Source organism: Zonotrichia albicollis, chromosome 4 (genome assembly GCF_047830755.1).
Source record: "Zonotrichia albicollis isolate bZonAlb1 chromosome 4, bZonAlb1.hap1, whole genome shotgun sequence".
NCBI classification, from domain to species: domain Eukaryota; kingdom Metazoa; phylum Chordata; class Aves; order Passeriformes; family Passerellidae; genus Zonotrichia; species Zonotrichia albicollis.
Window position 1 is genome coordinate 22,600,733 of NC_133822.1, and position 12,796 is coordinate 22,613,528.

The 12,796-nt window shown below is 41.3% G+C and overlaps 1 protein-coding gene across 1 annotated transcript in view; it reads right to left on the reverse strand.

The window, feature by feature from the left end:
- Positions 1–1,156: 1,156 nt before the first annotated feature.
- Positions 1,157–12,796, reverse strand: part of FAM180A (family with sequence similarity 180 member A) — a 28,282-nt gene continuing 16,642 nt past the window's right edge. Inside the window, exons 2-3 of the mRNA XM_005482764.3 lie at positions 4,425–4,525; positions 1,157–4,123 (exon numbers count right to left, since the gene is read on the reverse strand). Coding sequence (XP_005482821.1) covers positions 3,782–4,123; positions 4,425–4,525 — 443 coding nt within the window. The 3' untranslated portion in view covers positions 1,157–3,781. The remainder of the gene's footprint in view (positions 4,124–4,424; positions 4,526–12,796) is intronic.

Below are 12,796 nucleotides of genomic sequence, written 5' to 3' on the forward strand. Positions count from 1 at the left end.
TGTACTGACTCCTTGCCTTGAGTAACCACAGGGTTCCAAATCAAATTGAGAATTTTTAGACTTTCTGCTCTTGTCTTCTAGGGGAAAAGAAACATTTCTCCAATTCTTCTGTTATTAATGCTTTTTTTTGTGGGGCAGGAAGCACTGGTGATTTAGGTTACATGCACCATCTGTAGACAGACAAATGTATATTTGCCCTGTATCTCATAGGAAGAACACATCTAGGATTTTCCATGCCCCCCAAACTTGCTTGCCTGTCCTCTGCCAGAAATCTAAGACACAATTATTAATTTCAGGGAGAATTCACCCTGCACATCAAATTGCTCTGCAAGGCTGCATTTGCCAGGTTTCCAGGACTCAGGGTCACAGAGGCATCACAGTCCAGTCTGGGGAGCTCAGTTTTTCACTGGAAACCCGGCAAATGCAGCCTTGCAGAGGAGTTTGATGTGCAGGGTGAATTCTTCCTGAAATTAGTAATTGCATCTTAGAGTTCTATACCTCAAACCTTCCATCAAGCAACAGAACCTTGAGACCTTTCAGGTAAATTTAACAACTAGATCTGGAAAGAAAGATATACTTAATGTGAAGATTTTGGGTTGGCCAATACAGCTCAGGATCTCTTTTTTTCAATAGTTTCAGAGAAACTAAGTAAATAACAACAAAAAAAGTCTAAAGTGTTTATATAATGAAAATTTGTTTTATTTTAAATTGAAAAAATATAATCTTACTTCCTATTTTTATGACCCATAAGGTCAAAGGGTGGATAAAATGTACCATTTAGGGGCAATGGTTTTCTAACCTGCCCATAAAGAAGATTCAGTCCAAAGTGATAAGACAAAAATTAAGATAGGCAGAAGACAACCTACAGCTGCATCTTAAGCAATACTGAGGCAGGGAAGTGCCCTAAGCCCAGGGAACTTCCTGAAGGCAGAGTGCTCTTTTCCACTTGAAGCCTGAAAAAAGGAGGCACCCTCATTTCTGTTTATTATCTCCTTCAGAGGGAAGGGCTGTTCCCTCTTCTCTCCAGTACCATTGTTCTCATGTAGAGTTTCACAGTCTGAAATAAGCAATTACTCACGCTGAAGTTGCAAAATAGTAAATCTACTGCTGGAATCAATACAATGCAAAGGCAAGGACTTTTATGTAGAATGTTTTTATTATTACATTGAGAGTTCTCTGTTAAATTAACCTGGGCAGTCCAAGCACTTTCCCAAGGAATAAATCTTTTTCTTACATTACACACAGTAAAAGAAGAAGGGAAACAAACTCATAAAACCTTTATTTTCTGTTGAGGACATAAATGTTTCAGTTACCAATTTGTAAGTATGGTAAGGGATGTATGCCATAGGGAATTATAAAATATTTAAAAATATCTGTAATTCTTTTTTATGGGATATTTTTTGGTTAGTAAACTGTGCTGAGCAGTCCTGTTGTGGGGTGAGAAGCAGGGCTGGGAGGTATTTTTCTGATTGGTGAGACAGCAAGTAATATTTGCTCTAGTTGTCTGATAGCAATTAATACTTGCTCTAGTTCTTGTGATTTTTGCAGATGGGGAGTAGCTGGCTATGAGGCATTTCTGAATTGCCCTGGTTCCATTTATGAATTGCCCTGGTTCCACCACTGCTCTTCCAGCAAGTGGTGTTTCAGGGTGCCAAGAAGCAGAGCTGTAAAGGCAGTGTTGCACTCAGTGGCATTTTCCCTTCATGTGTTCACAAAGCATGGAGGGGGGGAATAAATCACAAGCAGAGCATCAGGGTTAAAGCTGAGGGCTCAGAGGGCACGTGGGCAGGAAAGCAAGGCTGCTCTGGGGCTGCTGAGCTCTGTGTGTGCAAGCAAAGGAGACACAGAGGTTTGGGGCACACAGCTTTGTGCCTGAGGTTTGCAGTTTCCTTTGCCATCTGCCAGACAGGCTTTGAGAATGGCCAACAAAATTCTCCAGGTAAAAAAGTGCACTTCTATATTTGTGTGTCTAAATGAATGTGCACTCTCATACACACAAATCCAGAAACTCCTGGGGGAAACAAGACTGAGTCTGTCTTTTATAAGCCCTTTGTCCAGCTGCTAATGCCATGGCCAGACTGCCCCAAGGCTGCTGTGCCTCCCCAAACCCACAAAATGGGTTTGTTTACCAAACCCAGTGCTCTGACTGCTTGCGCTGTGCTCTGGGTGGATTTTTTCAGCTCCAATCCTTGTGAAACCCCTGTTAAGGGACGCAGAAAAATTAATTCCTTTTGCTCAAGTGATGCAAAAGCAGTTCAACATGATTCAGAACTTGGGCTGGAATCCTTAGGTATGTTTTAGTCTTGGGAATTTGTGATTTGGACCTGCATCCTTAATATATAATGCAATAGAAAAATAGAGAATGGTGATATGAAAGGATGAAATAAATGCTCAGCTATTTTCCCATGGTCTGGAAGAAGAAGCACCTCTAATATCAATAGAAAAACAGAGTTTGTATCTCCTGTGTACAAACATTCAGAGGTTTGATTTAGAAGAGTTTGGATTTTTGATAGCTAGTCACTCTTCTGACAAAATAGATCTCCTTTTTCTGTGCATTTTCCTTTCATGACTTTTTTTGGGAGTTCATTATAATTGGTTGCAGTATTTCTACAGTTTTTCCTTTGGTGGTCCCAAACTCATAATTTGCACCACTGAATTTGTAAATAACCTTTTCTGCCAAGTGGTCAGATGCAATTGTTCACTGACTGAACAATTTGGGATTTTTCTACGTACTGAGCACTCATGTGCACACACATGCATAAACACAAACACACACACACACAAACACAAGGATACTGAAATGAATATACATTTTACTGTTAAAAAAAGAGAGCCACAGTGCCAAATTCAGCACCAGATATGTTTTAATGCACCTTCCTCCCTTGCCTCAGTGGGGTTCTGGAGCATAGGTTTAGGTAACCTACGTTCAAGTGATAGAACCAAGAAAAATGTGTCATTATTAAATTAAATAGGGCTTTTGTCTTGCCATGGATTCCACTGAAAATACATGTTCCTTTCAAAAAAAAAAAAAAAAAAAAAAAACCAAAAAAAAAACCAAAACCAAAAAAACCAAGCAGCAGAAGCAAGTCATGTGCAAATAATGAAAGAATCATTGCAGACTGCTTGGGAGGACAGCTCCAGGAAGCAGGGAATACGTTCACAGGCATTGTTTGCTGCTGGTCTTCACAATGCCCTTTGTCTTCTGAAAATGTTATTGCAATTAAACACTGGCTCAGCCAAATAAAGTGAATCAGAGGGTGCTTATTTATGAGAATATTTGGAATGGATAATATGTGGCATAATTTTTGAAGGCTGAAGGTTATGAAACCTCTTCCTTTTGCAGCAGGCCTTCATGTCTGTGTCATATTCTCTTACTGGCCAGCCAAAACATGAACTTGTTTCCCCAGCTAGGAAAGCAGAACTCTCCAGCATTTACACACCAGCATGTGAGCACAAGCACAGTATATTTATGTATTGCTTATAGGAAACCCAAAGGATGAATCAAGGGTTTGCCTGATCTGTCTGGATGTACACCAAACTGCCTCCTTTTCCTGTCACAGAAGGCGCCTCCAAACCAGCACAAAAATCGAATTCTCAGGACTGAAGACGTTTTTCACCGTTTAGCATGGAACTAGAAAGAGGACTCCACAAGAGGGAGCCAGAAAACGAACAATCTCTCACGAAGCAGGCTATGAAACTCTTTACAGAATAAAGTGGTGGGCGTGCTACGAGGTGTCCTTCACCAGCCAGGGCAGGTGGCTGAGCTGCTGCTCCCCTCCCACTACGAGGGCTGCTTGCTGTATGACAGCATCAAGTCGTTCTTCAGGGCTTTGTAGAGGTTGACAAAGGACTCAGCCCAAGTGTCCTTCTGGTGCCCCTGGGACTGGGCAGCTCTGTAGGCCGTGTAGACCATGGTCAGCACTGTCCTCTCAAAGTCCTCCTTCTTGAGGACCCTGGGGTAGGAGGACAGCCTGCTGCTCAGCCTGCGGATCTCCGGGATGCTCTTGGGGATGATCTCGTTGCAGATGGTGTCAAACTCAGCAGCCTTCCTCAGGGAAGCCAGCTCCTCATCCTTGATGGAGATCCTCTGACCTTTGTCGATGTCAAGCTCAGCTAAAAGAAACTGGTACAAAATCAGAACACAGAAAGCTATTTATTTTCTCCAAGAGACTCTAGACAGAGTACATGCCAATTAACAACATGTCCTTGGGTCTTTAATTTTTGTCAAATGGGGACAGCTGCACTGTCTGGAGGTGGGGGAAACCAGAAAGTTGCTGTGTGCTCCCACCTTTCTAGTGAACTATCACACAGCCTTGGGTTTACTGCTGGGATGAATAAAAGTGACACAAAGTCAGATAATGGATAACCCAATTATGGGCAGTATCCCCAGTCCTGGTTAAGGTTTAAGGAACCATATACAGAACCTCATAAAGCAGGACCACATCTTCCATCGAGTTCTGTAACACGGGGTTCAGAAAGGCAGCTGAGGACCTCTTGAATCTCTGAGAAGCTGGGAAAAGCACAGCTGGAAAACAGCAATGGGAAAAGAGAGGTTCCATAAGGTGCCAGACACTGACAAGAAGCAGCCCTTTTCAACAGCAGAATCAAATAAAAAAATGCCTCTTGCAAAATCTTTCTGTACAGAACGGCCTTTGGCTGTAAATGAAATGTCTGGCAGGAATTGCTTTGGCCTTGCTGACCAAGGATGGAGGTTAGCTGGATCCACAGGGTGCCTAACACAGGGTGCTTTGTTATCCAACCCTGGGACTCTGAGCTGCACCATCAGAGGTGAAAGGAATAATGATAATTGCACCATTAACATTGTCTGAAATATAGGCCCTTTTCCTGGATCTGAAGGGGGAAATCAGTACTGATATTCCACAAAAATTACTTCATTTGGTCCATTCTTGTGGCGGTGTTCACAGGGGTCTTAGGATGAGGAAAGAGCCATAGATCTGATTCCATGTTTCAGAAGGCTTGATTTGTTATTTTATGATATATATTACATTAAAACTATACTAAAAGAATAGAAGAAAAGGTTTCATCAGAAGGTTACCTAAACTAAGAATATAAAGGAATGATAATAAAGGCAGCTGTCTCACACTCTTTGTCCGAGCCAGCTGGGCTGTGATTGGCCATTAATTATAAACATATAAGACAGGCCAATCACAGATGCACCTGTTGCATTCCACAGCAGCAGATAATCATTGTTTACATTTTGTTTCTGAGGCCTCTCAGCTTCTCAGGAGGAAAAATTCTAAAGAAAGGATATTTCATGAAAAGATGTCTGCGACCCTTTCTTCTACTGTCATTCTTCTGAGAGTCTACATTTCTCCCGGTTTCAATTGCCTAAAAGTTGATCTCTCCTTATTTATTAGAGACAGATCCACCAGAGAGTAACCAGCTCATCTGTCCTAGGCATTTGCACTTGGAAGGAGTGACTCACCCAGATGTCTGTGTCACTTCACTGAGCCTGTTACCAGCTTAGACAAGGCAGCTACATCCAGTGAGGTGAATCCCAGCTTAGCGTGGCTTTAGTACTCTGCAGTGTAACTGGAGTGCTAACTGGAAAAAAACAGAGCCTGCTACCATCAGGTATCTGTTCAGCACTGTGAAGTGCACTGCACTGTCACAGGGAAATGAGACAGGAAACAGATGTACAGTCCCTGAACTCAGCACCCCAGTGAAAAACAGCATGTGTGGAAGCAGTGACCTGGACAGTCCAGGGTACAGAAAACATCTGATGCTGCTTTAGAGAAGACCTAAATGCTTTGAGTTATTAACTAGGTTACAAACCATCCATGTACTGTTAAAAAGTCTAAATTACTTTCAGAGCAGAAGGGAAAAAACTCTGTTTAATATTTCATTTGTATATTATTATTTGTATATTATTTAGATTTTGATGTTTGGGTAATCATAATTTGAATTTGTTGGATTTTTTTCTAATATTCAGGAATAGGAAGGGTTTGGTTTTGTAACTTGCGATTATGTGACTGTTGGTATGTTTCCCAAAAACTTCACTTCTCAACTTTAACTCTGTTTGCCAATAGATAAATTTGGAAACCAGTCTAAGTAAAAAAGGAAACAAATTCCCCAAATTCTGATAGGCATTATTCCCCTGTCAAAATTCAGATTTTTTTAGAGTTATGAGTAACACGTAATGTAACATGCAGCTTACTTTGAATTTTTGGAAGGTTTTAACCCACCCTTCCTCTACCAGATTTTTTCCATGAAACATTTTTACTGAATCAATTTTGCCTGGTTTTGCCAAAGTTCTTGTGATGGATTTTGCAAGCTGCCTGTAAAAACCTGAACATCATTTAAAGCTCTCTCTTCTAGGAAAGAGAAGAGAAGAGAAGAGAAGAGAAGAGAAGAGAAGAGAAGAGAAGAGAAGAGAAGAGAAGAGAAGAGAAGAGAAGAGAAGAGAAGAGAAGAGAAGAGAAGAGAAGAGAAGAGAAGAGAAGAGAAGAGAAGAGAAGAGAAGAGAAGAGAAGAGAAGAGAAGAGAAGAGAAGAGAAGAGAAGAGAAATAAGAAAGGAAAGGAAAGGGAAAGGAAAGGAAAGGGAAAGGAAAGGAAAGGGAAGGGAAAGGAAAGGGAAGGGAAAGGGAAAGGGAAGGGAAGGGAAAGGGAAGGGAAAGGAAAGGGAAGGGAAAGGAAAGGGAAGGGAAGGGAAAGGGAAGGGAAGGGAAAGGGAAGGGAAGGGAAAGGGAAGGGAAGGGAAAGGGAAGGGAAGGGAAAGGGAAGGGAAGGGAAGGGAAAGGGAAGGGAAGGGAAAGGAAGGGAAGGGAAAGGGAAGGGAAGGGAAAGGAAGGGAAGGGAAAGGGAAGGGAAGGGAAAGGGAAGGGAAGGGAAAGGAAGGGAAAGGAAAGGAAAGGAAAGGAAGGGAAAGGGAAAGGAAAGGAAAGGAAAGGAAAGGAAAGGAAAGGAAAGGAAAGGAAAGGAAAGGAAAGGAAAGGAAAGGAAAGGAAAGGAAAGGAAAGGAAAGGAAAGGAAAGGAAAGGAAAGGAAAGGAAAGGAAAGGAAAGGAAAGGAAAGGAAAGGAAAGGAAAGGAAAGGAAAGGAAAGGAAAGGAAAGGAAAGGAAAGGAAAGGAAAGGAAAGGAAAGGAAAGGAAAGGAAAGGAAAGGAAAGGAAAGGAAAGGAAAGGAAAGGAAAGGAAAGGAAAGGAAAGGAAAGGAAAGGAAAGGAAAGGAAAGGAAAAAGGAGAAAAAAGACTGGAGTAACTGTAATTATTTTATGGAAAAACTGTCCCAACTCTCTGACTACATGGTTCATCAGACAATTTGCCTCTTTGGGGCTACCCAAGAAGATCATATATATGAATTTGAATTCCTCTTAATGCAGCCCTGCTTCCTGCACCATTGGCAACTGCTGACTTTGTTATAGTTTGGCTTGTTAATGATATTTAAATTCTAGTAGAGCAAGAAGAGAGAAACCAGAGCCTCAGGACCTTTATTATCCTGCATATGGAAAATGAATCATGATAATGCTAGGTATGAAGCAATTCCTACTTGATGATACAAAGGGTATTTTGGCCATAAATTAGCTAGGGAAGAAGTATTTTGTTGAATTTCAATGAACATTCTGTAGTTAGATAGAGTAGTTAGGATGGGTTTCAGGCATAGCTGCTCCATCCCTTGTGTTTCCTTCTCTTGCTCAGAGCTTTGCTCAGGCACACTGGAGCTGCTCCATTTTTTACTCTTGACAATTCAAGGATGCAACTGAGTGCGTGTGAAGCACTTGAAACTTCAAGCACTAATTGCTGAGTAATTAAAAACTTTTATTACTGGGCAATTAAAACTCTAATTACTTAGCAGCTGGCAGAAATCCAGTCCATAATGATGACTATTCATTTTTATCCCTTTTAGCTTTTAGATGCCCTTTTGGTGAAAAACATCCTCAGAGCATGGAGTACCTCTACATCTGCAGATGGTTTACATCTCAAATATCCCCTGAGCCATGGGAAAAGTGTCTGTGGCACCTTGCTTCAGTGCTGTCATGCTTCTTGTCATCACACTGATTGCTTTTAAGCTTCAATCCAAGCAGAGATTCCCACCGTGGAGCTGAGCTGGGGGACAACAGCTTCAGCCCATCACCACTCGCCCTGAAAACCTCAGCAAAGGTCTCACACAAAAATGAAAGCCATGCTATTGACTTGCTGAGTCACAAGTAACACCTCAGGAAGAAGAAGGGTTTGTTAGGAGATTCAAAGGGACAAGGGCTTGGGGTACTCTGTGGTGGGAAGGGATTTTTATGCACATCAGAAGCACGCCAGCCTCTGTAGCACTGACTCCCTCGTCTCATTATCTTGTTCCCAAAACATATTAAAGTTTGTTACAGTTCTTAGAGACTCTAGTCAGAAAGTCTTTCAGAGCTCGTTTGTATTTGTCATGGTTATCTGATTTTCCTGATCTGCATTTTATTCAGTCCTTCCCTCTCTCTTCCTTCCTGCTCAGTAGTCAAATCCTTCCACCGTCACTCCCTCCGCAGTCCTCTCCATGAATTCAGGAGCTCCTCCAAGTCTGTATGAACACCACTCTGATTTTCATTGTACTGACTTAACACATGTGTCAGATAAGTACAAAAGCTGAGATACAGAAAGATTCTCAGTCAGTTTCTGCATTTAATGATTGCAGATTCCACTTGAAGCTTTTTTGCTGACTTTTACTTCTTCCTGCATTTACTTCCATCTCTGACATGAGTAGTCTGGGGACATCAAAGAACAGTAGCAGAGTTTACAACCCTTCACGAATTTCTTTTTCAAGGCACTTCTCTATAAAGCTCTTAAGAAACTGGAGATGCAGAATTTATGTTGTTGCATGATTTTATGTTCATATTGCAGCCAATTCATTTCAATGGAATGAACATCTAAGGAGCAGAGATTCCCAATTAGTATTGACAGATAAAGGCAGTGAAGTCAATGGAGAGTCTCCAGTTGATTTATTGGTTTTTTTTCTCTTACAAATGTGTTAAGACATCTCCAATGTAGATATGGGCGCTTCTGTCTCAAGGGCTGATCTGTCATGTAACAAAAACTTACAATTTACAGAGACAAGTTAAGAAAAATAAGCTTTTCTTTGTCCTTACTGAAAACATTTCTATTGTATATCTATATATAACTGCTCATCCTCTTCCAAATCCCTTCTGCAGAGGGGCCCTGGGAGTTCTGCCTTGCTGCCTGCTCAGGGCTCGGGGCTGGATCAGAGAGAGCAGCATATCTGAGCACATCCATCCCCTCCAGGCCCTCCTGCCTGGCCCTGCATGGCCTGGAGTGCATCACCACTGCCTCTCCTGGGGACTGCAGGCAGCCCACACCTCTCCTGATAAGGATGGCTAAAAGTGCCCTTCAAAACTGGCACAGAAATCTCCATTTTCTTCTGGCTGCAGGAGCCCATCCAGCCTCCTACTGCTCTGTTGACTCAATTCCACAATTCCACTCTCTGACTCAATTCCACTCTCCTTCCAGACTACCCAGGCTCTTAAAAAAAACCCCAAAACATATTTGCCAACTCATTGACCTGCTTCTAATCACTTAGCTAAAGCATCTTTATGGCTTAAACAAAACATCACATTTGAGGCTGACAATAGCCTCATTTTAAAGATGTTTTCATCTCTCTTAAGAGATTCTGCCAGAATCTCCTGCACTTCATTAGCTGTGTGGTAAATATTTGTGATCCTCTCCCAGGTTTTCCCTGCAGTTTGATTGGTGAGGGTACAGATGTTTAGTTTTGCTTTCCAGTCCGTGCATCTGTTCACTATTTCCCAGTTGTTTCCTGCGCTGTGTTTGCCCAATAAGCACAGAGCATAGCTGCAGGAGTTCTCAGTTATTTGTGCATCATCAATGCCCTTTCCTTCCCCTATGAAAAGGTGTGAAACACAATTTGGGACCGGTGCAGACCATTGCTCCAAAGCAAGTACAACTCCCCGGGGCTCTATGGCCTGAACAGTTTAATTGGGGTTAAGACTCAGAAGGAATGATTCTGATTGCTTTATCTCATTTCTTTAGAAGGACACCTTTCATGAAGGACAGGAGGAGCACAGGAGCAAGAAGGATTTGATTCTTCAAAATGGATTCAAGTTTTTGCCAAAAAAAAGAAGCAAAACTCAGCATTGTCCATAAAGTAATTGTATAGGCAGATACATCAGCCATTATAATAAATGCCATGCAAAAAATTATGAGTGGTCCAGGCTGACTGAATCTATTTTGTTGCAGAGACTGCTGGGCAGCTCCTAGAAGCTGTTCTGGATTTTAGGGCAAATGCCTGAAATGCTCACAAGAGGATTCTTTACTGTGTGGGTGACTGCACACTGGAGCAGATAGTCCAGAGGGGCTGTGGAATCTCCTGCACTGGAGATATTTAAAATTGTCTGAACACAATCCCGTGCCATGTGCCAGAGAGGTGGCACCATCTGGAATCATCTTTCTGGATGATTCTAAACTGCGTGTGGGAAGCAAAGGTTTGAGCTCTCCTTGACCAGGCTGGGCAGAAGACAAGAGGACATGAGTGTCAAAGTTTGCATACACTTAAAAAAAGCTTTTGTCTTATGTTTCTCTTTGATAACCTTGCTTCTGAGGGCTTGCACACAGACCAGAAGTATCTTTTATACATAAAGAATTTTATTTCTGTCTAATGACACTTTGGTGAGTCCATGATGAGTTACTTCATTTGAATTGTTACTCGAGTGGGAGTAACAACTCACTATTCCCTATTTGCTGCCTCAGGCTAACAGGGAATTACCCTTGAAAATACCTTGAAAATGGTTTACCCTTCTGCAGTGGTGCCAAAAGCTTCACTTACACCAGGGTGGGGTGATGTTAACCTGTGACAGGTGTGTCAGGCAGTGAAAGTGGTAATGTAAATCACAAAAAGGGCAGGATTGTTAAAGTATTAATGTGTTCTATGCATTTTATTCCTTATCCTGTGCTTGGCTCATCCCCAGAAGGATGCATCTTCCCCATCTGCAAGATGTTTGCCCTGTCCTGGGCCTGCAGCTGTTGCCAGGACAGAACATGAGCTTTGGCAACACTCCCTCATTTTTTTTTCCTTTTCTGTATCAAAACTGCTATATTAGAAATCATTGAACATTTTGTCCCAGTGCAGGAGAAATTGGCAGACTGGGGATTTGGAGGAAGAATAAGGGGAATAAAATAGGGGGAATTACATACAAAATCCTAGAAAGACAAGGAACAAAAATGATGCAGTGCTATAGTTTAGCATCTGAAATTTGTGTCTGGATTTGCAGTTATTGACATAAGTAGCTTCTATGACAACAAGTGCAATGCAAGGACTTTGATCTAAATTTGATACATTTAAATCTCCATCACTGGGGGATTAAATACCAATGCCCCTTAGGAGAACACAGCAGTGGGATGGAGAAAACATTTTAATTACAAAACAACATGAATTAGCACATGTTTAAAAGCAGCTACCAAGAGAATATGCCTCTTTTTGCCCTCAGTTCATATCCTTGCTATCTTAGCTCCTAAGGCTAAACTTAATTCATTGCTGTTGACTAAAAGTGAGAATAGACATTAGCATCATATTTAGTTATTAAGAAAAGAAAATATGATTAAATAAAAAGCTTTGGCTTGAAAAGTTTTGTTAATAAGGATACAGGAAATAGATCTCCCTACAAAAGTTGGCAACAGGCAATATGGCTGAACAAAAAAACCCCCAAACTTTAAAACACTTAAAATTAATAGCAGATTGTACTTAATTCCATAGTGCAACATATTATCAGTTTTTTTTCAAAGTAAGTTAGATTTTACTAGTTTGTCTCCTTTTAAAGAAACAAACACATTCTGAAAGGGTGTCTCAGTTGCAGAAAACAGAACCCATTCCTACCAAAAACTTCTGCCCTTCATAAAAGACCTGAGATGTGTGAGATTAGATTGATGTGCAACAGAATTCCCATTAAAAAAATAGAGTGGTAATAGCCTGTCTAGCTATTTGGCACAAGTAAGAAATGCAAAAGTGCATTAGAAAGACCAAAAAAACCATTATGCTTGCAGAAATGGATATTGCTAGAGAAGAAAATGGTTTGCCTGAGCCTGTGTTTGTGAGAGGTGGAGGATATTTACATTCATGGCTTAACTGAAATGGTTTCAAAGATATCACGAGCATCAACCAACTAAAATGGTCTGAGAATTTATTCCCTCATATGGAATTTCCATTATGCAGCATTTTCACCTGTTCCCAGGCTGAAACAATGTATGCTGTGTTATTTATTCTTCCCTTGGTGTCATAAGGAGGGGTGCCCACCTGGAATTATTTATGCTCATAAGAAAACACTCCAGTCAGCCAGGAGAGGCCTTTAATATGCTGGAGTAAAGTCACTGCAGAAGGTGTGAAGAGAAAAAATGCACCCAGAGAAACTGAAGGAAAGAAGAAGTGAAACATATAATTTTCTTATCCTTCAGTTTGCTGCTATATTAGCACAAACTGGGAATAGACAATGGCAAAAACTGTGTAAGTAAAGGGCAAAAATATAGGAAAGAAATATCAACTCTGCTCCACAGGTTTAACTCATAGGCAATTAATAATTGTGGTAACACAGTTAATTGCAGGCAGAGTCGGGAAATGGGCAAATACTTCTTCTTCCTGTCTTCATTGCAAAGCCACCTCTCCTTCCCTGTCTGTGTTGCTCACAATGGTTCTGATCCAAAGGAAAGACACCAAGCAGTCTTAATTGAACCCATTTGAAAAAGTTTCCTATTTCACATTTTCTAGTTTCCTACAAATCAACAGGCAAAGGGATACAAAGCTGCTCCAATCTGCTTCCATTTCTCCCAGGA